Genomic DNA, 26949 nt, shown 5'->3' with positions numbered 1-26949 from the left:
CGTGCACCCCACGCACCCTCTCTTCTGGTTCTCTCTGGGCCACAGCGTCGCCTGGTTTGGCCTTTCAAGAGCTGTGTGGACGGGAGTGCATGTGGAGTGGGGTTACTGATCCACTTTACAGGAGGGAAATCTGACAACCGCAGGGGAGCGCCCTGGGATCTGATAGTTTCACTTGCGTGGTCTATACTAAGGAGACAATTCAGAAACTCAGCAGATTTTGCTGTGTAAGTGCTTCTCCCTAGTTGTTCATAATAGCAAAACTTGTGAATAGTCTAACTCTCTACCGCTTGGTTAAATAAATGGTATTCTACGCAGCCATGAAAAATCATTCTGGGTAAAAAGTTTGGATATATTAAAGACGCCATTCTATTGTTAAGCAAATAAGCAGGTTATAATGCAGCATATACAATAACAAAGTTCCATTTCTGTGAAGATGCATGTGTGTGCACACATTTTTTTAAAACTCTGCAAAGATATACACCAAAAACTTGAATATTAAGAGTTATTATAAAATAAGTATTTGTACCTTTCTGCATTTTCTAAATAATATTATACAGTGAATCTGTATTGTTTTGTGTTTGTTTTGTTGTTTTGTTTTGTTTGACAAGGTCTCACTCTGTCACCCACGCTGATCAAGTGCAGTGGTGTGATCAAGCTCACTGCAGCCTTGACCTCCCGCGCTCAAATGATCCTCCCACCTCAGCCTTCTAAGTAGCTGGGACAGCTAATTTTTGTATTTTTGTAGAAACGAGGTTTTGCCCTGTTACCCAGTTTGGTCTCGAACTCCTGAGCTTAAGCAAATTCTCTCATTTTGGGATTAGAAAGGAGCCACCATGCCCAGCTCCCTATTTTATTTTCTGTCTAAAACTTATCAATATCTGATATTTTTCATTTGTTTATTATTTATTTCTTGTGACCTTACCCTGTTAGAATATGAATTCCATGAGAACATGGACCTTGTCTGTCTTAGTGACTAGACTAATGTCTGGCACTCAATAAATAATTGTTGAATAATAAAATAATGAATCCTCCAGCAACCACATTATATGGATGTCATTCTTTCCATTTTACAAATGGGAAACTGGGCTGGAAAAGATTAAGCGACTTGCTCCAAACTGCACTGTTAATGGTAGTGGTGGTGGGGATATAGGGTGCTAAGATTTGAATCTCGGATTTCCAAAGACATACCATATTTCTTTTTTAAAAAAAATTCTGTTGGGAGGCCAAGGTGGGCAGATCACGAGGTCAGGAGTTTGAGACCAGCCTGGCCAATGTGGTGAAACCCTGTCTCTACTAAAAATACAAAAATTAGCTGGGCGTGGTGGCAGGTGCCTGTAATCCCAGCTACTTGGGAGGCTGAGGCAGGAGAATCGCTTGAACCTGGGAGGCAGAGGTTGCAGTGAGCCAAGATCACGCTATTCATTGCACTCCAGCCTGGGCAACAAGAGCAAAACTCCATCTCAAAAAAGAAAAAAATAAAATTCTGAGACAGGAAGCAGGATAGACTGAAGCTGGTTGTGTCTATCTCCTTTTATGGCAATAGCCCTTCTTTATACCACAGGCCCAGACCACAGTGCCTGGACTAGGGGCAGCTAACGTCCCAAGTGGTCAGCCCTTGGGGTCACTGGCTCTCAGCAGCAGTGGCAAGGCCTGCAGGTTTCTCATGGATGTTGCTCGCCACCCTCCCAGAAAGAGCAGACAAATCATTCTCCCCAGCTTGTCCCCATTCATGCTTACATTTTTTTTAATGAATTAATACTTTTAATAATTTATTTCTAAATCTTTCTTTAAAGGGGCATTACAGTCTATTGCGAACAGATCTGCAGGCAAGTCAGCCTGACGTTGAAACTATAATACATGTTTTTCTTAGTTTTGGCACTATTTACTGTTTAGAACAAAAGAGAATAACTTTTAAAATAACAAATGGATAGTACTTCACTGGGAACATCATCCAACAGATAGATTTTCTTTTCATACCACAAATCTACATATCTTTAGTCAAAGTTATATTAAGAAGTTAATTTCCCAAAAGAAACAAGAGTAAACAGTCATGATGAGACTTAGCTGGGTTTTCTTGAGAAACGAAATTAAAAACAAGCTGTACTGCTTACTTTTCAGCAAATTCTACTTTGCCAAGTTTCAGAAGGAAAAGCCTAACATACTGGAAACTACCACATGTAGTTTCCAGTGTTGTCCCCTTGCCCGGGAGAATCTGGGGGACCTACTTCTTCCTGACAGCCTGCTTTGTCACCACCAAATCCATCAGCATGATGGCTTCACTCCCTACAACAAGCAGCCTAGCACCTGGGTCGGAGTTGATAAATTCCACAAACCTGGGTCAGAGTAGATAAATTCTGCTGCCTCTTCAACGGAGCTGTGGATTTCAGAGCTCCATCTATGTGTGTCAGTCAGTTTGAATGCAGCTAGTTACTTACTGCAAGTTTGCCAGCTCTCTGCAACGAAAATCCGGCATATCAGTCCATTTCTCTCCCCATTACAACTTGAGTAGATACTGAGTAGCAATTTTTTTTCCAGAGCTCCTGATGTCTGTCCACTCTATGATCCACCAGTTTGGTCATGTGGCAAACTCTATTACAATCAACATTTTGGAAAATTTACCATCACTGTCATGTTATTCAGAAGCAGCAGCTCTTGGTGACCGTGATTTCTGTGGCTATTCTGGGATTGGGGGAAGGAAATGCCCCCAGAAATTCCCTTTCCTACTTCCTTGATCCAACCCTTTCAGCCTCTCTTTTCCTTCTGCAGTATGTAAGTGAATATTGGAGCTTTTCTGTGTAAGAAAAAAAAATGGCTGGGCATTGTGGCTCACACCTGTAATCCCAGCTACCCAGGATGCTGAGGTAGGAGATTGCTTGAGGCCAGGGGTTCAAGACTAGTGTGGGCAACATAGTGAGACCCCCTTCTCTAAAAAAAAATTAAAAACAAAACATTAGCCAGTCAAGGTGGCATGCACCTGTAGTCCCAGCTACTCAGAAGGCTGAGGAGGGAGGATTGCTTGAGCCCAAGTGTTTGGAGTTTGAGGCTGCAGTGAGCTATGATGATGCCACTGGGTAACAGAGTGAGACCTCATCTCTAAAAATAAACAAATAAATAGGGAGAAGCCGTAGAGACCTACAGGCTTATTATATTGATTGGTCAGTGTAGCCCTTTTTGAGGAAATTGTATTTGAGCAGAGATATGAATGACATAAAGCAGCCAGGCATGCAAAGATCAAGTCACAGAGTATTCCAGATGAAAGTAAGAGCCAGAGCAAAGACTCTTAGGAAGGGTAGGCCGGGTGCGGTGGCTCACGCCTGTAATCCCAACACTTTAGGAGGTTGAGGTGGGCGGATCATGAGGTCAGGAGTTCAAGACCAGTCTGGCCAACATAGTGAAACCCCATCTCTACTGAAAATACAAAAAATTAGCCAGTGTGGTGGTGTGCGTCTGTCATCCCAGCTACTCAGGAGGCTGAGACAGAAGAATTGCGTGAACCCAGGAGGCGGAGGGTGGAGTCAGCCGAGATCGCGCCATTGTACTCCAGCCTGGGCAACAGTGCGAGACTCCATATCAAAAAAAAAAAAAAAAAAAAAAAAAGGATGGGTATCAGGTAGCTTTTGTTCAATAATAAACCACTTCAAAATTCAGTGACATAAAAATAATAACCATTTATTTATTATTATTTTGTGGGTCAGTAATTTGGGCTGAGCTCAGATGGGCTGTCTTCTGGTCTCAGATGATCTTACTTTTGTGTCAGTGGTCAGCTACTAATCAGCTAGGTGACTTTGCTTCTTAGGGTTGCCTGGCTATCAGCTGGAGTGATGGGAGCAAGCGGGCCATATATCTTTCATCATCTAGCAGGCTATCCCAGGCTTGTTGATAAGTCTTGTTGATATGTGGCAGTGCAGGGTTGCAGGAGAGAGTAGAAGCATGCAAGGCCTCCTCAGGCTTTGACTCAGAAATGGAACGATGTCACTTCTGCCATATTCTATTGGCAAGGCCAGCCCAGATTCAAGAAGTGGAGAAACAGACATCACTCCTTGATGGGAGACTGAGAGACAAGGTCACAGAGAAAAGGAGAATTATGATATTTGTAACACACCATGAGCAAGAATGAACAAAGAACAGAAAAAAAATTCCAGCATGTCCAGAGCAATTGTTGGGGAGTGTTATGGGCTGAACTGTATTCCCTTCAAAATTCATATATTGAAGTCCTAATCCCTAGTACCTCAAAATGTGACTGTACAGTCTTTAAAAAGGTAACTAAGTTTAAATGAGGTCAGTAGGGTGGCCTCTAATCCAATATAACAGGTAAGGGAATGAAAAGACAGACAAGAAAATATTTGCAAATCACATGTCTTATAAAGGACTCGCATCTAGAGTATTTTTTTAATTCAGTAATAAGAAAAAACCAATCTAATAAAAATGGGCAAAAGATATGAACAGATAGTTGACCAATGAAGATATGAAAAGATGCTCAACATCATTAGTCATTAGGAAAATAAAAATTAAGACAAAGATATACCTACATATTTATTAGAATGGCTAAATTTAAAAGACTTACCGTACCAAGTCTTGGCAAGCACACAGAAGAACTAGAACTCTAATAGAATGCTGGTAGATATATAAAACGGTACAACCACTTTGGAAAACAATTTGATAGTTTGTTAAAAAGTGGAACATACATCTGTTACATGATTCAGGTATTCCATTCCTAGATATTTCCCAAGAGCAATTAAAGCCTACAAAAAGACCTGTAAACAAATGCTCATAGCAACTTTATTTGTAATAGTCAAAAACTAGAAAGAACCCAATGTCCATCAACAAATGAATAGATAAACAAATAATGGTATATCCATACAATGGAATACTATTCAGCAACAAAAAGCAATAAACTAGCACAATCTATAGAAGAAAAAATAATCAACACATTACACTTCATCAAGAAGAAAAACTTTTATTCTGTGAAAGGCTCTATTAAGAGGATGAAAAGACTGGAAGAAAATATTTGCATACCATGTATCTGGCAAAGGACTTTTATCTATAATATATGATATATAGTCTCAAAATTCAATAACAAAAAAACAAACAATTCAATTATAAAATGGGCAAAAGGCTTGAAGAGACAGCCAGCCGTGGTAGCTCATGCCTATAATCCCAGCACTTTGGGAGGCGGAGGCAGGCGGATCACTTGAGGTCAGGAGTTCAAGACCAGACTGGCCAACATGATGAAACCCCGTCTCTACTAAAAAATACAAAAATTAGCCGGGTGTGGTGGTGTGCCCAGATAGTCCCAGCTACTTGGAAGGCTGAGGCTGGAGAATCGCTTGAACCCAGGAGGCAGAGGTTGCAGTGAGCCGAGATCACACCACTGCACTCCAGCCTGGGCAACAGAGCGAGCCTCTGTCTCAAAAAAGAAAAAGAAAAAACCTGAAGAGACACTTCACTGAGGAAGATATATGGATGGCAAATAAATACATGAAGAGATGCTCAACACTACTAGCCATTAGGGCAATGTAAACTAAGACCACAAACAGATGTCACTATACACCCATTAGAACAAAACCTAAATTAGTGACAATATCAAGTGCTGGTGAGGATGTGAAGAAACTGGATCTCTCATATGCTGCCTGTGAGGATGTAAGAGAAAACTAAACATAAAACCCAGCAATTGTATTCCTGGGCGTTTCTCTCAGAGATATGAAATATGTGCACCCAATACTCTGTACATGATTGTTTATTGCAGCTTTATTTGCAATTGCCCAAAACTGGCAACAACCAAAATGTCCTTCAATGAGTGAATGACTAAGCTAACTGTGATCTTTCCATACCACAGAACATTACTCAGTCAAAAAATAAAAATAAATAACAAAAATGAACTACTGACACATGCAACAGTGTTGGATGCATCTCAAGGGTATTATGCTCTCAAAAGATCACATACTGTATGATTCCATTTATAACATTTCTCAGAATGACAAAATTACAGTGATGCAAAGCAGATTAGTGGCTGCCAGGGTCTAGGAATGGTAGAGGATGGGGGTTGGGCGTGACTCTAAAGGGATAGCATGAGGGAGATCTTCGTGGTGATGGGACAGTTCTTGCAACTTGATTGAGTGGTGATTACCCGAATCTCCATATATAATAAAACGGCACAAAACTATACATATACCTTGCACCAATGTCCGTTTACTGGTTTTGATGCTGCACTATGATTATGTAAGATATATCCATTGAAAGAAACTGGGTGAAGGGTACACAGACCCTACCATTTTGGCAACTTCCTGTGAATATATAACTGTTTTGAAGTTAAAAGTTTTTTAAGGAGCAATTAACAATTGATATTCACTATAACCTAGATAAATCTCAAAAATAATTATGCTGTATGAAAAAAGCCACATCAAAAAGAGTATGTACTGTATGATCCCATTTATATAAAATTCTGCAAAGTGTAAACTGAACTATAGGGACAGAAAGCAGATTGCCTAGGTACAGGGAATGGGAGGGTGTACAGGCAGGAAGGAGTAAGAGGGAAGGGTTACAAAGGGCCATGAGGAAATGTTTGGGGGTGATGGATATGTTTACTATATTACCTTGATTGTGGTGATGGTTTCGTCAGAGGCATTCGAACCAGAGCGACTCCATTTTGAGTGAGGGCTAGGAGAATGAGGCTGAGACTTGCTGGACTGAATTCCCAGAAAGTTAGGCATTCTTAGCCTCTAGATGTTTACGGTTAAGGGAACAAATTAATAATGTTTACTAAAACAGACCCAGACTTGGGAGTGTCCAGATATCCCAATATCTGGGGAACAAAGGCATTCCTAATTTTGCTTGAAAGATAATAATATTGATTCTTGCCAAATACCATAATTAAGAAAATTAATAGTTTATCACAAACCCTTGTAGCAGAGCACATCTCTCCATATATACAAGCATTGTACCTAGGGTGGATGCATTCCTACTCTTAGTTTCAGGAACGTCCTGCTCTGTCTATGGAGTAGCTGTCCTTTCACCACTTTGCTTTCTTAATAAACTTGCTTTCGCTTTGCACTACAGACTAGCCCTGAATCCTTTCTTGCATGAGATCCAAGAACCCTCTCTTGGGGTCTGGATCTGGACCCCTTTCCTGTAACAGTTTCAGGGTGTATACATATATTAAACTTATTAATTTGTACACTTTAAATATTATGCCCTTAATGCATATCAATTTTACTTCAATAAGCATACTAAAAATATTAAGTGCCTAGTAATAAAACTTACTAAAGACATACAAATCCTCCACAAAAAGTCTAATATGATATTGGGAGACATTTAGGTAGATCTAAATAAATGAAGGGATCTACCATAGTCCTAGAATGATAAAAATCCTAATTGGGTTTTTTTGGGAGGGAGGGCGACAAGTTGATTCAAAAATGTATATGGGAATTTTAAAAAGCCAAAGATAGCCAAGACACTCTTGAAGAGTAAGGAGAAAGAATTTACATTAACAGATATCAAGACAGTGAGACGCTGATAAAAAAATAGACCAATGGAACAGATTGAAGAGCCCCAAAACAGATCCACACATACATAGACACGTGGTATTGGACAGAGGTGGGAATGCAGAGTCATTGAGAAATGACCAGTAAAAGGCACTGGGTCAATTGGGTATCTATAAGCATTCTTCTCACAACACACAAAAATCAATTCCAAGGTAGATTAAATACCTAAACATGAAATGTGAAAGCCTACAGCTCTTAGAAGGTTGTACAGGAAAATACCATCACAATCCTGAGTATGGGAAGATTTTTTAAATAAGTAACAAAAAGCACCAATGATAAGGGGAAAGTAGTAATAAAAAAAGAACAAAATGTTAACTACACTAAAAACTAAGAACTTTAAGCCTGCGCATGGTAGCTCACAACTGTATTCCTAGCACTTTGGGAGGCCAAGGCAGGAGGATCTCTCGAGGTCAGGAATTCAAAACCATCCTGGGCAACACAGAGAGACCCTATCTCTACAAAAATACATAAATAAGAATAATTTTTCATAGAACTCTACTCACTAAAGATATTATAAAAAGAATGAATAGACAAGTGACTGGGAGGGAGGCAAGATACTTGCAAATAACCAACAAATGGAAACTTGTCAAAACCACAGTAAGATACCACTACACACCCTACAAAATGACAAAGCTTTAAGAATCTGTTGGAGTGTAGCTGGAGCAACAGAAATTCTCATATGCTGCCAGTGGGAAGATAAACTGGCATACCACTTTGGAAAGATGTCAGATATTATATAGTAAAGTTGAAGACAGGCATATCATATGACCCAGAAATGTTACTTTGTTTCTACCCTGAAGAAATGGCTATACACGTGTACCACAGCATATACATAGCAACACTGTATGTAATAGTAAAAAACTGGGAAAACTCCAAATCGTCTATTCATAGTACAATAGATAAATTTTAGTATTTTCATTCAGTGGGATATTACATAGATGCTAAGCCGTCAAAAAATAGAAAAGGCTACTGCATAGTGACCTATGCAGAAATGGCTGTCTTCCTTATAGTAAGAGAGTGACAGACCAGCAAGAAAGACTAAAAAGAAAATTAAATATAGCTCTCAGAACCAACCATAGCAACAGCAGGGAATGTTTTGAATTCCAGCATGTAGCAGACACTGTGCTAGACTGTCTTAAGATAACTCTACCTCCCACAACCATTCTGCAAAGTAGGAATTATTTTGCATATAAGGAAACTGAAGAACAGAAAAGTTAAATGACTTACCTGAGGGCACACAGATAGCAGGTGACAGAGTGAAGATTTGCAACCGGGAATCAAATCCCACCTTCTTTCCATTGAAGTATGAACTGTTGATTGCAGCAACCATTCACCACCCCCCCTTCATCCAGAACCCTGATTTTGTTAAGATGTACTGCCTCTTCCGTGCTGTCCATCCTAGGGATGGCAGAGCAAAAGACAGAACAAGCATGGGCCCCTGAGGACTCTCTCTGGCAATGCTGCCAGGCCATACCAGTTAGATGTTTTTGCTTCCTTTTATTTATTTTTCCTTTATTTTAGTTTTAGGCCCAGTGGTTGTAGAACTGCTAGGGTTCTTGAATCAAAAAGAAAATGTAGTTAGAACTTCCCATTTCCTTCCAAACCATTGCAAGGAATACTGAAACCCAAACCAGATCACTACAGCAGATGCTACAAGGACTACAACAGGACTGGTTTACGCAGCCTGCAGAAGAGAACCCAAGCAGGAAGGCCTGTGAGTGTAAAGGGCTCCAGCAGGCAGCCTGGTAGCAGTGTTCCGGGAAGCCTGAGATGGCTAAGAGCACTGTGAGGGTGGAGGCCTCTGCTTTATCCTGCCCCCTGATTCATTCGCCCTATGAAGCTCATAGGTCCCTGCCAGACAGAAGCCCACACAGTCCTGTGCCTCCTGCCTTTCTAGGCTCAGCGCTTCTTCCTGGTCCAAAGCAGTTAATTTCCAAAGTGAAAATTCCGGGCCACTATGTTGTCACATCCCCTCAAGCTACAACCCGGTTCCCAGTCTGTGTAGGAAGTTCTATTACTATCAAGAAACTCTCATGTTCTTCTTACTGCTTTGCTGCTGACGTTCCTCTCATCTGGCTCCTGTGCCTCAACACCCCTGCCTCTCCCCTGCACTGGCCAGAGGCAGTCCATCCTCTGAGCACTTCTAGTCCCCTCCTGACCTCACATTAGTGAGGAGGATGTCTGATTGCCGAGGGCTATGGCTACAGACACAAAGCTTTCTCTTTTCGGGGGCTGGGATCCTTTATTCCATCTCTTCAATCTCTTTGGAGTTTTCTGTAATCTTCAAAATTGTGCTCTGACTCTGGCCTTTGGGCATGGCCTGTGGTGGGCTGTGTCCCTGGCATCAACAAAGGCTTTGACACAGTGTGGCCTTCAAAGAGCAGCTTGGATGAAACCCCAGAGGCCTGGAGCTGCAAGGAGAGTGGGTTAGCCCAGCTTTCACAGGGACCATTTGGTCCCACTTTAGTTTCTGCTCCACGTGGGAACAAATGTGCCCCTTAAGGCCTTTCAGATTGCGGGGGTGGTGCTGATGGGTATTTATGTTAAAGCCAAAACCGTCAGCTAATTTGGAAGCTGACAGGATTCTGCTAATTCTTTGTGTTCATACAGGATCTGCTCCCTGGCCTTCCAGGTCAGGATCTTGGGTGGGACACCTGGAGCTTCCATTTGCCTCTGAATTTTCTAGAACCAAATTGCTTTTCTTCTCTCATTTCAAGGTCCTAGGAGAGAGAACCAATAGCAAAGGCCATGTCTGGAAGCAATTTGGGTGGGGGCGGGGGGTGTCTTGAGGCCTGCCCAGCCCAGCCCTTTCCTCTTTGTTCAGCCTAGGCAAAGGAGCCACAGCTGCCCACTCAGAGCTGTTTTAATTGTCCCCAGAAACCTAACTTCTAGAAAAACAATTGGCTTGCAAAGGATTCCAGACTCTCTGAACAGACAGATGATCAGAATCTTTTCTGATTTTCATTAAGGAAATATTTCAAGAGGGACTGTGGCACCAAGACAGTGAATGCCTGCCCCTGAGCCCCTGATGAGAAGGAATTAAGGGCCCTGTGACTATGTATGTGACCAGAAGCCACATCAGGCTCCGCCAGGCCTGGCAACTGTCCCTGGTGTTCTGTTCTTCACCTCCTGCGGCTCCTGACTCTTCAGTTCTCAGTTGGAATTGAGGTCAGCTCTCTCGTTTCCTTGTCTGGCCCCCTTCACCACCCACAATGCAAACCCACACTGAGTGACCAACCAGCAAGAGGCCTACAGCAGGTCCCATAGCAACCAGAGGGGGCCAAGCTTGCTACCACAGCCCACAACATGCCAACACCCCATTTAGACTTTTACATGAGAAATAAACATCCACTTTGTTCAACTGCTGTTGTTTTGTCTCTGTGACTAAATCAACAGTTCTGGCAAATCTAGAAAGAAGCAGAATTAGGTGCAAAGTGCTGGAAGTTTAGCAGCCTCTTGTGGGAGCAAGAAAGCCCCAGGCAGGTTTCTGTCCACATCACTTTAATGTGGAGCACTCTCCTAGTCCTCTAGATCTGTCTGTTCTATGGCCTTCCCACAGTTCAGCTTCCTGTGCTCCCCAAAACTTCACCTTGGAAACATATTTAACTGGTTCTGACCTTTAGCCTTGTGTGACTTTGTGGGTCCACAGCCAATATCAAATGACTACAGACAACAGACACTTGGTTAAAATTCTCAATAGAGGGAAATGATCGCTGGACAGTCAGCAGACTCGCTGTTTTCAGGTCAGCTGCTGGCTCAGTCCCCTCTGGGTGCCAGGGAAACCTGACAGCTGAGGGTTGTGAGAAGAAGCAGTTTCTCTAGGAACTGACTGACATGTCTCCCTAAGGAGAGAGGTGACAGGCAACTCTAGGGAAGATGGCTTTCATGGCTTCACAAAGATCTGACTGGCTCTTTGGCTTCTTTTCCAAGGTAGCCCAAATCTGTTCCTGTGTGAATATCTTTGTCGAAAGGGATGGCATGGTCAGGTAGGCTGGGTAGGATGAACTGCGGGAAGGTAGATGACCAGGATGGGGAAGTTCTGATGAGGTGGGGCTGAGGAGAATGAAGACTAATGCCCAAGATCAAAGTTAGGGAAATAAAGTTTCGCTGCCAAGTCCAAAGGTCAGGGTCACAGTGGAAAACTGGACACAAAGCCAAGGTCAGGAGCCGAGAGAATTGGAAAAGTGGAAACAAACCAGGGAACAAGATTAGGCCGGGCATTGTGGCTGATGAGAATGAGCTGGTACCCAGCCTAGCTTCACTGTCTCTCAACCTAGCCTCATGCACAGAAAAGTATCAGCGAAGAGAGGGCTGGGTTTAAGTGATGTCACCAAAGGGGAACAAAAGAAAGCAGCGTTTCTTAACCCAGGTCCATAACTCTCGTGTTGTGCACAAGATTGTGTGCATTTTCCAGAGTTTGTTAAAGGGAACAGCGCCCCCAAAAGGGTTAAAGTTTGATTGTGGAATAATCTGGTTATCCAGAAGAGAACGATCTCTGCGGGCTCTCCTGTCTCGACGAAGTCCTTTAGTGGCTGAGGGTCTCGGCCACCTTCCAAAGGGGCGGAATCCCCCTGCCTCGCGTACCCCAGGGGTCTCGGCAGCGCCGCTATTCTGTGAGCCTATTCCTCTCAGAAGCGCCGAGCACTAGGCCTGGAAGAGGACAAGTCTAGCAAATGAGGGGACACAGGGGCGGAGGGAGGGATTAAAAGATGGGGGTGTGATCCGTGCCAATGGGGACACCCACTGGTTCGAATATTAACGCGAGGTTCGTCCGCTTCTTCACAATCTGTCCGTTTCGTTTTACTGCGAAAGCAAATGTGTTCCCATCCCTCTATTTGGGGATACGATTAGAGTTCCGGGAAGGGGGTGCAGCGCCCGGACTGGCACAACCTCCGTTGTCCCACCTCCTCCAGGGCGGCAACACCGCAGTGCCAGGCCTGGGACTGAGGCGTGGGGTCCGCCCCGGCTCCGTCCTGGCGCCGCCCGTCGCCCCGCCCCTTGGGGGGGCCCCGTGGCGCACCCTTGTGACGTAGCGCTTGTGTCGACATCGGCGCGCGCCGAGCCCGGAAGAGGCGCGGGCTAGGAAAGGAGTTGGTTCGCGCAGGTGCGGCGCCTGGGTCCCCATGGCGCTGTGGCGCGGCTCCGCGTACGCGGGCTTCCTGGCGCTGGCCGTGGGCTGCGTCTTCCTGCTGGAGCCAGAGCTGCCAGGCTCGGCGCTGCGCTCTCTCTGGAGCTCGCTGTGTCTGGGGCCCGCGCCTGCGCCCCCGGGACCCGTCTCCCCCGAGGGCCGGTTGGCGGCAGCCTGGGACGCGCTTATCGTGCGGCCAGTCCGGCGCTGGCGCCGCGTGGCAGTGGGGTGAGTGCCAACGGGGCCTGGGTCTCTGAGCCTCCGAGGTCGGCCTTGGAGGTCGGGCGGAGCCGCGCAGAAACAGGGCTTCTCAGAGGTCCCCGGGAGGCGCTGCTGTCCGCGCTGGCCCCTTGGCGAGAAGTGTCGGACGTCTGAGTGGAACCCGGTTCGTCACCGCTGCTCTTTCCACTCGGCTGGCCTCTGCGCCTTTCTCTCATCCCGGTAGGACCAGCCCTAACAGCTTCTTGCTAATCCCGCTTTGTCTGACACCTTTCTCCGAGCCTTCTTCCTCGTTCCAACTTTTAGCCCCTTTTCTTCTGGCGACTGTTGTTTTGCAATCAAAGATACTTGACCTTACCCACTATGATAACACTCTTCTTCCTCTTTCTTCTGAACTTCTTGAAGACGCGTGATCTCTGCCTTTACCCACTTTCTTTCGAAACGCCGTGTAGTCTAGAAACCACACGACTGTACTGCAACTCCTCTCAGATTTGCCTTTTTGAATCTTCATTAGCTACTCTGCAGCCTTCCACGCATTGAACACGCCCTTCTCCGTGAAACTCTTTTCTTCCCCTGACTTCAGTGACACTGCATATTTAAGGTTCTTCCAAATGACACTACCTCCTTTCTTTGTACTTTTCTTTGGGAATGTAATTATTCCCTTTATAGTATTGATACTGTAAACACTAACTTTAGTCCCTGTCTCAGTTCGATTTGACTTTCTTGCCATAATCTCAGAGTTATGTATAACCACCACATAAAAGCAGGCCCTCTACCATGTAGCTCACTACTTTCTGTGGAGTGTTGGGGCCGGGAGGGGTAAAGTAGAGCAAACTTGTCCTGAAGATTAAATGACATCATTCATGTAATCTCTCTAGCATAGTGCCTGCTTTAAAAAGCATTCGATATTAGCTATAATTTTGGGGGTTTTTTTTTTTTTTTTTTGGGGACACGGTCTCTCTGTCGCCTAGGCTGGAGTGCAGTGGTGCAATCACTGCTCACTGCAGCCTCGAACTCCCGAGCTCAAGAGATCCTTCTGCCTCAGCCTCTGGAGTAGCTGGGACGACAGGCAAGCACCACCACGCCCAGCCAATTTTTTATTTATTTTATTTTTTTTTTAGTAGAGTCGAGTTCTTGCTATATTGCCCAGGCTGGTCTCGAACTCCTGAGCTCAAGCCAGCCTCCCATCTTGGCCTCCCAAAGTGCTGGGATTAAATTGTCCTTCCTTGCTTTATGCACGTTCATTCAGCAGATATTCACCAACTACATGGTTAGTGTCAGGTCTGTGCTAGATTCTTAAGATACAGAGATGGGTGAAGCAAGGCCCCTGTCTCACTTGTTGGAAACATATTATTGTATCAGTCATTTGGGCTGCTAGAACAGAATACCACAAATTAGGTGGATTAAACAAATCTGTTTTCTCATGGATCTGGAGGCTGATAGTCCAAGATCAAGGTGCTGGCAGGATTGGCTTCCGATGTGGCCTCTCTTCCTAGCTTGCAGCCAGCTGGCTTTTCAGTTAGTCTGCGCATGTACACTCCTGGTGCCTCTTATTCTTCTTATATGGACACTAGGTCCTTTTGGAATAGGGCTCACCCGTATGACCTTATTTAACCTTAACTACTTCCTTAAAGGCCCTACGTCCAAATATAGTCACATTGGGAATTAGGGTTTCAGCATATGAATTGGTGGGGGGGTGGACAATTCAGTCCGTAACAATTATGGTTAGAAGAGGAACAACCCACGAGGACCAGGCAGAAGCCTTAATGCCTTTTACGACCTAACCTTAGAAGCACATAGGAACTCTTCTACCAGAGTCACAGGTCCACCTGGTTTTAAGGGAGGGGACATAGAACAAACCTTGATGGGAGGAGCATCAGTATCACATTGTGAAAAGAACATTTGGAATGGGGCATCTTATTGCGACCATCTTGGAAAATATATTTTACTGCAGTGACTTTCATAGGACAGACACTAAATAAATGAGATTTCTTCAAGCCAAAGTGGGAACAGGTCCACCTAGGCAAGAGAACCAAATGTGAAAAAGTACATGGTTTGTTTGGGAACAGGTCGGCCTTGTTTTGGAGCGAGAATCTTATGGTAGAGGGTTGTAAAGAGATGATGCTGAGAATGAAGGGTTGGACCAGATTGTGAAGGGCCTTTTATGGGGAAGCCATAAAGGTTTGTAAGTAGTTAACTGATGACAAGTTCTTTGTTGAGAATTGGTGGGAATGTGAAGGGTGGATTTTGAGCAGTGGTTCTAAACTGTTTCACTGCTTCTCATCATTTATTACCCAAAGAGGATTTTTAGCCCAAAGATAGGGGGATATAGGAGGGATGAGGGGGAGCAGGTGTAGTACTAGTATCAGAATCTCATTTTGAGGTTGTAGTTTGACTTCTCTAGAGACACACTCGTATTCACACTCTCTGTCACACAGACACACTCAAAATGCAATTTAATGTGATTCATAAGGAGGAATATCTTGACATCCTGACACTGGTTTAACAGGCCGTTGTAGGGTTTGTGTAAAGGGAGAAAGGAGCCCGAACCAAACTTGGCAATGATGTAGAAGAGGTGAGATTTGAGAGATAACCTGAATAATAGGTTGGATGTGGTGGAGTAAAGAAAGGCAGTCAAAAACGACAGGTTTTTAATATTGGATATCTTGTTTAGTTTTTGTTTTCTGTTTGAGACAGCATCTCACTCTGTCACCCAGGCTGGCGTGTGCAGTGGCATGTTCAAGCTCACTATGGCCTTGACCTGTCATGCTCAGTGTCCCGAGTAGCTGGAACTACAGGCATGTACCACCACACCTGGCTAATTTTTGTATTCTTGGTAGGGACAGGATTTGCCAAGTTGCTTAGGCTGGTCTTCAACTACTGGGATCAGGCCTTGGCCTCCCATCTTGGCCTCTGAAAGTGCTGGAATTACAGGTGTGATTCCACACCCAGCCCAGTATTAAATATCTTATAACAACTAATATGGTTAGGCTTTGTGTCCCCTCTCAAATCTCATCTTGAATTGTAATCCCCATAAGCTAATCAAGGGAGAGACCAGGTGGAGGTAATTGAATCATGGGGGCGGTTCCCCCATTCTGTTCTCCTGATAGTGAGTTCGTTCTCATGAGATCCTTTGGTTTTATAAGGGGCTCTTCCCTGCTATTCACTCGGCACGGCTCCTTCCTGACACCTTAAGAAGAAGGTGCCTTGCTTCCCCTTCACCTTCTACCATGAATGTAAGTTTCCTGAGGCCTTCCCAGCCATGCTGAACTGTAAGTCAATTAAACCTCTTTCCTTTATAAATTACCCAGTCCCAGGCAATTCATTATAGCATTATGAAAATTGACTAATGCAACAACTTTATGAGGGAGGCAGATAACAGATATTGTCACCGAGTCTTCACACATTGATTTATTTGCCCAAGATCTTGTAGCTATCAAGTGCCAGAGGAGCAACTGAAGCCTGGTCTTTCCCATTTCTGGTTCCTTGTTGATGCCATGTTGTTGCCATTAAGAGAGATTTAAGAAAAACAAGTTTCAGAAGGTAAATTGGATTTCAGAGGAGGAGAAATGTACATACATTGTTATGGGATTTCAGATGAAGCTTCTCTGTCAGCTACTGAAAATGAGAAGCTGGTTTTTAGGAATATATTGAGAAACAGGATTGCAAATTTTGGAGACACTGGCACTTAGGTTGAAGCCAGAGACTGGATAGGATCACCCAGGAAGAGAAGAAGAGGAGAAGGTAAAAATGGTAAAGGTGGAATTCTGGGAGGCACTAGCCCGTAAATGCTAGTGCATTAAGGGGCTGGTGAAAAGGGGTCAAAGAAATAAAGGATAGGAGGAGTTTTAAGGCGTTTCTAGGAAACTTCCCCTGCTTCTAAGCAGACTCTGGTACCTATTCATTGGTTTAAAAATGATGAAACCCGGCAGGCATGGTGGCTCACGCCTGTAATCCCAGCACTTTGGGAGGCTGAGGTGGGTGGATCACCTGAGGTCAGGAGTTCGAGACCAGCTTGACCAACATGGAGAAACCCCGTCTCTACGAAAAATACAAAAATTAGTCGGGCGTGGTGGTGCATTTCTGTAATCCCAGCTTCTCAGAAGGCTGAGGCAGGAGAATCGCTTCAACCCAGGAGGCAGAGGTTGCGGTGAGCCGAGATCACGCCATTGCATTCCAGCCTGGGCAACAAGAGTGAGACTCCATCTCAAAAAAAAAAAAAAAAAAAAAAAACCCTCATGCTAATATTTATTGCCCGTGGAACTGGCTTCACCCTGAACCTTGAAATATATCTTGGTCTTCTCCCCTGTATGAATTCTCCATTCTAGCTAGATAATTCTTTATTGTATCCAAACACAAGGTTAATCCCTTCGTGTACAACTTTGCTTGTGTATACTTCTACGTGGGTTTCAGTAGCAGATAAATCTGGGTTTGAATTTCAGCTCCGCCTGTCTGTGGCCTTTGGAATGTTAGTTAATCCACGGCCTCACTCTTCTCAGCTGAAAGCAGTGATGACTAATTAGCGATCTTACCGCATTTTGCAAATAGGTTTAATCTATCTGAAAATGCCTGCCTAGCATGGGGTGCTTCTTAAAGATCAGCCGCCTTTCTTCTGTCTAGATGCAGGAGCTAGGGTTCAGCACAGGGACCACTGCCCTAGCCTTTTTTCCCCCGCCTCTTTACAGTTCTATGTCTTAACAATTACGATTAGCTCTTATAACAGCTGATGCACATAATGTAAAGCTAGAGAAAACCTTAGAAAACATTTTACAGGTGATGAAACAGAAGGGAGGAGATAGGAAACATCGTCTTTGCCTTAGAGGCACTTATGGTCTAGAAGGGAGAACTGTGCCCTCTTTGCCAGCCCCCCAACCCATTTTGACATTCAGCATCTGTTGTCTTGACCTATTTTCTAGTTGTTTCATCTGTGTTTTCTCCAAAATCACAGTCATCTAATATACATTTTTTACTGAAGTGTGAGCTTCTGCTTGCATGTCAGATGAGCATAATTTTGTCTTCTGATTCTTTAACTGTGTCTCCCTTTATTTCCCCTTGACAATACAGCACCTTAGGTAATATGCTTTTTACATTTTGGGATGCTATTGAGTTGAGAAAGTGCAGAGAAAGATTCTTATTCTGGTTAAAGTATTATAAAACAGAACAAGAAAGTACATGTAAAGTACTTGTTTGGCATCTGGCATGTAGTAGATGTTCAGTGTTTTTTTGAGACAGGGTCTTGCTCTCTCACCCAGGCTGAAGAGCAGTGGTGCCATCTTGGTTCACTGCAACCTCTGCCTCCCAGGCTCAAGTGATCCTCCTGCCTCAGCTTCCTGAGTAGCTGGGGCTACAGGTGTGCACCACCACACCTGGGTAATTTTTGTATTTTTTGTAGAGACGGGGTCTTGCTATATTGCTCAGGCTGGTCTGGAACTCCTAGGCTCAAGTGATCCACCCGCCTTGGCCTCCCAAAGTGCTGGGGTTACAAGTGTGAGCCACCGTGCTCAGCCTGGTTTTTTTTAATTATAAAAAGTTACCAAGTAAACCGTGAACCAGTCTGAAAAACTGGTTATTTTCCCCCAGTATTCCTGGTATGATTAGGTGAGGGATGGAAAATGTTCCATGATAGTGATATTTTGTAACTCAAAATTAGTTCTGTTGGGTTTTGCCTTGTGTTACAAAATATACTGAACAGCTTTCCCCATTCTCATTTTAAGGAGTCAGACTGTTTAAAATCTCAGCAGTACTAGATATGGAGAGTGGGGTGTTTATAGTTTTGTTTTGTTTTGTTTTGTTTTGTTTTTGAGATGGAGTCTCGCTCTGTTGTCCAGGCTGGAGTACCATGGCACGATCTCGGCTCATTGCAACCTCCACCTCCCGGGTTCATGCGATTCTCCTGCCTCAGCCTCCCAAGTAGCTGGGATTACAGGTGTCCACCACCACGCCCAGCTAATTTTTGTATTTTCATTAGAGACGGAGTTTCACCATCTTGGCCAGGCTGGTCTCGAACTCCTGACCTCATGATCCACCTGCCTCGGTCTCCCAAAGTGCTGGGATTACAGGCTTGAGGGAGTTTATAGTTTTTGAAGTAGTTATTTTCAAAGACAGGTTTCCCTCCATTTCTGAACCTTTACTCTTCAGACTCGGGACCCAAATCCATTTGGATACAATTTTTTTAGACTGGGCTGTCTGGAGGAAATGGTATCCCTCCTTACTCAAGCCCTCACTGTGTGAAACTTAGGAACCTACTGGCGTCTGAGAGCTACAGATACTTGTATTCCTGTTGATTCTACCTACCAATCTAATGTTGCATTCGTTAGAAATAAAGGGCACCATGTCTGAGGTAAAATTGAGACCAGTTTGCAAGGTGTGTTTGGTTTCTTAACATTGAAGGTTGTGAAAGGAAAGATTTTAAACATATCTTTAAGCAACTGCCACGTGCATGTCCAGAATGGCCCCTTCTGTGTGTGTCATGGAGAAGTTCTGGCTTATATTTTCAGTGTTTCTTTACTATAAATCATCCCTCTTTTAAAGAGAAGGGCCAAATACAGTAGCTAGATGTTTTATGCACTGAAAGGCATAGTAACTCTTAGGTTATGCTTCTCCAGTTGACCAGAGTCATTATGTGTGTCTTGAACAAGAAACTGAGTATTTAAATGCTATTTGATAGGCAAAACTCCTTTCAAAACATGAATCCCTAGGGGAAGAATTAATAAAAAGGACCCTTATAATGAGGATGCTCTCTTTGTGTCTTGAGGGAGGATGTCTCTTCCTTGCCCTTGTAAATCTTCCTTAAGTGATGTAAATAATATCTAGTCTGCATACAAACCTTTTTAAAGTTATGTCATTTAAAAAATTCTAAAAGGAATACAAGCATGTTAAAAGTAGAAATATACCTGGTAAAATTCCTCTTCATCCCAGTCTCATTCCTCTTCATTTTTGAAAGAGACTAAAAGGGAAATACAACTATGTATTTTACACCAAAATCTCATCCATTGGGACATTTTTATTAATGAGTTTACCTTGTGGTTTCAGAGCTGCTCAGAATTAACTCTGAAGCCCAGTCACCCATATCACTAGGGGCGGTCTCAGTTGGCCAGCTGGGAGCTGCCTGTGTGGTAATCCAACCTCACTGGCCAGAATGACATCCCAATAGGCAGAGGCAGGAATAAAGATGACCATGATAGGGGTAGGGGCGGGAAGACCTCATCTAGCTACCTTAATTATTTGAACGTTCTCTTTAAAAGAGGGATGACTTAGCAAAGAAACCCTGAAAATCAAAGACAGACTTTCTCCATACACACATAGGAGAGGTCATGCCAGACAACCTTAGTACAAGTTGAGCATCCAAAATGCTCTGAAATCCAAAACTTTGGGGCACTGATATGATGCCACTGATGTATATTAAGTACTTATATGTGAAAATTCCACCCACATGTAAGGAATAGAAACTTTATTTCATGCACAAAAGTATTTAAAACATTGTATAAAGTTACCTTCAGGCTGTATGTATAAAGTATATATGAAATGTGTTTGGACTTGGGTTGCATTCCCAAGATATCTCATGTATATGTAAATATTCCAAAATCGGAAACACTTCTGATCTCAAGCACTTCAGATAGGGGATTCAACCTGTACTTTATAATTTCCATCGAGACAACCAGGAGTGGCAGGTCTTTAACGTTCATGGGTCAGTCCTGTGAACACTGGCCAAAGGGTGAGTTCTTAAAATGCTGCAGGTGTGCCTAAGTCTGTAAAACACCACTAAATTCTAAGAGGCAGGGTTTCAGCTGGGAGTACTCAGGCATTTAGGAATTTATTGTATCTTACCATCCTCATTTGTCTTTAGAGGGAAGATGCCTGATACCTAGCCTTTGACTGAAACACATGTTTTGCTTACTCTGCGCCAGTTGCTGTCCTAAGTATACATTCACTTATTTAATCTTAACCATAGCTCTATGAGTTAAATGCTCATATTATTGCCATTTTGTGGATGAGGAAACCGAGGCACAGAGAAATTAGTGACTTGCCCAAGTCACACAGCCAGCATGAATCCTGTTTGGCTCTGCCAGCGTTTTCTCAGAAATGTTACATTTTTGTTACAGTAGCTTTGTTCTGAAATGCTAAGCACCTATCTTCTCACTTTGTAACTAGTGTAAAAGTTTGCCAAATTATTGAAGAGTCCTGTGTTCTGATGCTAATACATATGTCCAGTTAAAGTAATTTTTCTCCTGCCGTGTGCCGTTTACTTTCCAATTCAGGTTTCAGATCTACTTCCCGTTTTTCTGTTGAATAAGGTTCTGAGAAACATTTTCCTTTTGTTAAATGCAAAATGGCTACTTGGTGCTGCTGCTGCTTTCACACAGTTTTTTTCCTCCTTCTAGAGTCAATGCATGTGTTGATGTGGTGCTCTCAGGGGTGAAGCTCTTGCAGGCACTTGGCCTTAGTCCTGGGAATGGGAAAGATCACAGCATTCTGCATTCAAGGAATGATCTGGAAGAAGCCTTCATTCACTTCATGGGGAAGGGAGCAGCTGCTGAGCGCTTCTTCAGTGATAAGGAAACTTTTCACGACATTGCCCAGGTTGCGTCAGAGTTCCCAGGAGCCCAGGTCTGTTTGGTTCAGCAATAGTAAATTAAGGGTGGAAAAAGATGCCTTTTTCATATGGTTCCTAGAAGCAAGCAAGCAACTTTTCATTCCAGTTTGAAGAGGAGGGGAGCAAAATCACCCCTGGTTGAAAACTGTGGGTCTAGGTTGATGGTTCTCAGACTTGAGCATGTGTCAGAATCATTTGGAGAGGCTGTTGAAACACAGATTTCTGGGCCTACTACCAGAGTTCAGATTCAGTAGATGTGGGATGGGACCCAAGAATTTACCTTTCCAGCGAGTTTCCTGGTTGATCCTGTAGGTCTGAGAACCTCCTTTTGAGAACCACTGGTCTGCAAGGTGTAGAACCTGTCGAAGTTAGAACCTTAGTGGTTTCCAAGCTCACCTGGTGATTATATACAAAGCCCTGCATGGTCCAGGCACTTCCTGGAGGTTCATGTGGAATAAGAGGCAGTGCTGGGGCTGGAGACCCAACCATGGCTCTTCCTACCTCACCCCAGTATGCCTGCTCCTGCATGTACCCTCATGCCTCTTGAGGCTGAGTTTTGGTTGGTTGGTTATCTCCCGTGTCTTGCCCCCACCCCATTCTTCCTCCTCATTTAAACCTCCCTTTGGCTGGGCACCCAGTCTGGTTTGGTAGTTCTAGCCAGGGAAGCTCTTAATGCCATTTTTAATTGGCACCTTTCACAGGCAAACCTTTGTGACTACTTTTATTTTGATGACTTAAGATTTTAGGCCGGGCACAGTGGCTCGCACCTGTAATCCCAGCACTTTGGGAGGCTGAGGCAGGTGGATTGCTTGAGCCCAGGAGTTTGAGACCAGCCTGGGCAACATGGTGAAACCCTGTCTCTACAAAAAATACAAAAAATTAGCTGGGCATGGTGGCATGTGCCTGTGGGAGGATCACCTGAGCCCAGGAGGTCAAGGCTGCAGTGAACCATGACCGTGCCACTGCACTCCAGTCTGGGCAACAGGGTGTGACCCTGTCTCAAAAAAATTTTAAAAATAATAAGTTTTTTGTCTTCGAAGCTGCCTATTTGAACATTAGAAATGGACATAGGCATTACCTAGCTGAGTTTCTAAAGGTGACAGCAAGTTAAGATTTCAGTTATTATCATTTTGACAACTGGGATCAGTAGTGAGATTCTTATCTCTTATGAGAGAATCTCGATAGTTCTAACATGATGAGTTCACTGCTCAAAAGTCTTTATGATTATGGAATTTAAACCACCAGTTTGATTTCTCTTCTCTCTTGATTCTGCCTTTATTTCTTGATGAAAAAATTTTTTACAGCAACTTGATCTAGCTTTGTGATGGTCCAGGTTATTTCTTAACATTGTAAAACCCCTTTCACTAGGGGAGTGCCTTTTCATACTTCCTTATAGTTTAAGGCAGGTTGATAAACATTATGTGAAAATTCTGAAATCCACTTTGTAGATATCTTACTATTTTCCCAAGATTTTTTTTTAGTAAATTCTAACTGTCGTGGTTGAATAAAACATTAAGGCTGACATGTTAAAGGGCCAAATTTCAGCCTACATATCACAGAAAGTTTTAAATTATCTCTAAAAAGCTATTACTGTCCCACCTGAATTCAGAGGTTAGTCAGCACAAAATTGGGATAAGAGTGATGTCTACCATCTAGAATTGTTTACTCCAACCTTGTCCAGTCTGCAGCCCAGGATGCCTTTGAATGTGGTCCAACACAAATTCATAAACTTTCTTAAAACATTATGAGATTTAACCTCCCCCCCACCCTTTTTTTTTAATAGCTCATCAGCTGTCGTTATTGTTAGTGTATTTTATGTGTGACCCAAGACAATTCTTCCAGTGTGGCCTAGGGCGGCCAAAAGATTGGACACCCCTGGTTTAGTCTATGCCTCTGCGTGGGCTGAGGACTAGGAAGCTGGGATAGTAGCATTCCACCCAGGTAACACTATCAGGCTTTTCAACTTTTATAATAGAACAGCAGCCTTAGCTGTTATGTGTTAGATTTCCAAGGCACATGGATCCATCCTTAGCAACATGGAACACCAACCTTGAATTATTTGTTCTCCGGGTCCTCAGCTGAGAGATGTGGTGTTTAAGGGAAAGTACTGTCCTATATTAGGGGCCCATTATCTTTAGAATTTACTCCCAGGAAAACTTTTATATTTCCCAACACATCAGTGTGTTTCTTCGTTTCTCAAAATTTAGCAACAAACATTTACTGAACACTTAAGAAGAAGACAGTCCCTGCCTCGAAGGACCTAGTTGTGTACCCAGATGATAGTAGCCCAAGCAGACAAGAGCTGCATTAGAGGTTTGTTCAGGTTATAGGGGTAGGAAGAGATCTGTAATCCTATCTGGTGAGGGCAGTTGTGAAGGCTGAGATGTCAGTGGGGTGTAAGGGGAACAGAGAAGGCATTACAGAAGAGGTGACACTGCAGCTGATTCTTGGAAAGTGATCAGGGTTTTACCTAGTATATGAGAAGGGGAGGGTGTCCTAATGGAAGGAAACAGCATGTGCCAAAGGCACAGAGACAGGGGAAGGCCGACTTGGAGAGCTGTAAGCAGGGTGTGGAAGGGAAGGGCAGGAGATGAAGGTGGTAAGGAAAACATGGGTTAGATAAAGGCCATATGTGCCTCACTCAGGAGTTAGATTTTAGTTCATTATAGTATCTACTGAATGATTTTCCACAGGATAGTGAAATTTTTCTTCATTTTAGAAGGACTATAATGTAGACGATAAGCCCTGTCCACACTTTTCCTGTTTCCTGTGTCTCTTCTGGCTGTCTGTAAGCTCAGAGCTGAATCTGATCAACAGTTAAAGCAATCAGACTCATTTTCATGGTTGTCCTATTTATTTTCTTCACCTTCTTACTCACTTTCTATTTCTGTGTTGCATTCACTTCATCTGTGTGTCCTTTGATGTAAAATCACCTCAAAATGTTTTTGGGAAAATGGACTATAAATTAATTTTTAAAATAAAAAATGATTAAACTTGGGTGATATCGTTGTATTAAAATACTGTCTAAAAGCCTTGAACTCTCTTACAGCACTATGTAGGAGGAAATGCAGCTTTAATTGGACAGAAATTTGCAGCCAACTCAGATTTAAAGGTAGGTCAAGTTTTTAGATTAAAACCTATGCCTTTCCCTAGTGTTTCAATAATTTTAGGAGCAAGAATGAGTATCTATTCCTTGATTCAACTTATGGATCACCTACTATGTACCAGACCCTGGGTCTTTTGTTAGGAAGCAGTAATAGTAGGAGATAGTAGTAACTAATACTTCCTGAGTGTTTACTCAGTGCCTGACATTGTCTTTAGTGCTTTGCATAGATTATCTAATCCTTGCAACAAACCCTGTAAGGCTAGTCGGTACTGCCATTGTTCTTCCTTTCTGCATGAGAAAACTTGAGGCACACAGAGGTTCACAACTGATCAGTAATGGAATGAGAAATTTAACCCAGGCAGTCTGACCCAATAACCCATGTTCTTAGGCACCATATCATGTAATAGTTAGGAGCACGTGGGCCTTGAGACTAAGGATTATACAAGTCATGAGAGAAAACACGGTTGGCCGTGTTGGTGAGCCTCGATCCAGAGTGCCAAAAAATAAAAGCCACTAGATGAGAGTCAGTAGGGGAGTGTCTTCAAGACTTAAATTGTTTGGTTTAAGTAGAATTAAAAATTGTTGCCATGTTCACAGTAACACCTGAGTAAGAAGTTTCTCTTGCTATGAGTAGAATAGGCCTGAAGGGGGAGGCCAACAAGAAAGTTATCGCTGTTTTCCTGTATAATGATTAAGGTTTGGATTAGAGCAGCCAGAGAGGAGAAACATGTATCTAAAACCTACTACAATACATGGGGAACAAAGAAGAGATTTATCAAAGATGATTCTGGAGTAAATAACCTTGATCAGTGCAGAATGGTTGTGGCCGCTAACACTAGAAAACAGACTGTGAACAGTCTTCTAGTTTTGGGGGACCAGCCTAAAATTAGAAATGTGAGTCAGAGTGGTGGAACCAGAAGCCAGAGATGAACTCAGAAATACGGATAGGTCATCAGCAGTTTCAGGGAAAAATTCATATGGAGCCACACTATACACCTGGAGATAGATGTGCTTTCAGTTTATAGAGGATATTAAAATGTGAACATTCATATTTTAATAGGAATCAAAGTTCTCATGAAATATTAGGGTAGAAAATACTTTTAGGAAAGAATAATAAAAAGAAAATATAGACTTTTGCAGTCATTATGTTTATAAATTGTAATTAACTCCCAAATAGAGAAGATTAGAAATTCCAGGGCTGACCTTTGGAAATATTACCAGCTAATGGGTGGAAGAAAAGGAGAGTGATCATAAGCCCTTTAGAGAGAGCCCAGGCCATTCCCATCAGAATCCCAGGAGTTTTCATGGTTTCCTAAGAAGCCACCCTCCTGATCCTGAGAAATAATTCTGCCCTCTGAGAAGACAATACCCTGGACGGTCATGGCTGAGTACAAGATTGACCTTTCAGTATTGACCTCCCCTGGGACCAGCATTTGCTCTTGGTCTCTGGAGTAGCTGGTCCTGGGACCAGTCTGATTGGAAGGCATTCTAATAAAACAGGTCTGGCTTTGGTAGGAGACTGAGGAAAGAGAAGCATTCTGTTACTCAATCCTCACAACAGTCTTAGGATTTCAAAGACAGAGGTCTAGAGAGGCTAAGTAAGGTGCCCAGGGGCACCTGGCTAGTAAATGATAGAGTCAGGATTCAAGTGTCAGGCTCTGCCTTTACTTCACCCTGTATGCACTCTCAAAGAGACTCAGTTTAACTTTCTGAAATGCTTCTCAACATGGACTGAGAGATCATCTGAGAACTACAGAGATTAAGAACTAGGTATTTTCCAGAGGTGGTAATTATAGCTGGCACTTCCTTCTATAGTTTTTTACCATATACCAGGCACTGTTTTAAGTTAGGTGCTTTAAATGTGTATGAACCAATTTAAATCTTCATAGGGCCCTATAAGGGAAGTCTTTTTATTATCCCCATTTTGCAGATAGGAAAAATGAGGCATGGAGAAGTTAAAACTGGTGAAAATCACATACCTGATAATGGGTAGAGCGGGAATTGAACCCAAGTAGTCAAGCTTCAGAATCCATTCTCCCCATAGCCGTGCTATATTGCATCTTTGAAATAGACACTGGTGAATATAGTAAAGGCAGGTTTAGTGGAATGATAGAATAGAAGCCAAATTTCAGGAGAGGAACCGTGCCTTTAAAAAATATACTTGTGTAATCCCAGCACTTTGGGAGGCCGAGGCAGGCGGATTACCTGAGGTCAGGAGTTCAAGACCAGCCTGGCCAACATGGTGAAACCCTGTCTTAGCTAAAAATACAAAGAATTAGCTGGGCATGGTGGCAGGCGCTTGTAGTCCCAACTACTCAGGAGGCTGAGGCAAGAGAATCACTTGAACCCGGGAGGCGGAGGT

The 26949-nt window shown here is 43.3% G+C and overlaps 1 protein-coding gene and 1 long non-coding RNA gene across 6 annotated transcripts in view; one reads left to right on the top strand and one right to left on the bottom strand.

Annotated features, from left to right (window-relative positions):
• Positions 1 to 3653: 3653 nt before the first annotated feature.
• On the bottom strand, positions 3654 to 12531 carry LOC107968372 (uncharacterized). The gene is made up of 2 exons (XR_001709469.4): positions 8769 to 12531; positions 3654 to 4051 (listed from the first exon to the last, which is right to left on the bottom strand). It is a non-coding gene; the product is annotated as an uncharacterized LOC107968372 (long non-coding RNA).
• Positions 12532 to 12559: 28 nt separating this feature from the next.
• The window catches only part of ADPGK (ADP dependent glucokinase), a 32455-nt gene continuing 18065 nt past the window's right edge, over positions 12560 to 26949 (top strand). For 2 of the 5 annotated variants that reach the window (XM_063795255.1, XM_054667785.2), the window contains exons 1-3: positions 12574 to 13110; positions 21270 to 21495; positions 24531 to 24593. In XM_063795255.1, coding sequence (XP_063651325.1) covers positions 21403 to 21495; positions 24531 to 24593 — 156 coding nt within the window. In that variant the 5' untranslated portion in view covers positions 12574 to 13110; positions 21270 to 21402. Of the gene's footprint in view, positions 13111 to 21269; positions 21496 to 24530; positions 24594 to 26949 lie in introns of all 5 variants that reach the window. The other 3 variants (XM_016927157.4, XM_016927158.3, XM_054667786.2) reach the window with 3 other exon arrangements.

This window comes from Pan troglodytes, chromosome 16 (genome assembly GCF_028858775.2).
Source record: "Pan troglodytes isolate AG18354 chromosome 16, NHGRI_mPanTro3-v2.0_pri, whole genome shotgun sequence".
In the NCBI taxonomy this organism is placed as follows: Eukaryota; Metazoa; Chordata; class Mammalia; order Primates; family Hominidae; genus Pan; species Pan troglodytes.
Note: the sequence above shows the minus strand (reverse complement) of the source record. Positions and strands in the feature narration are given on the sequence as shown.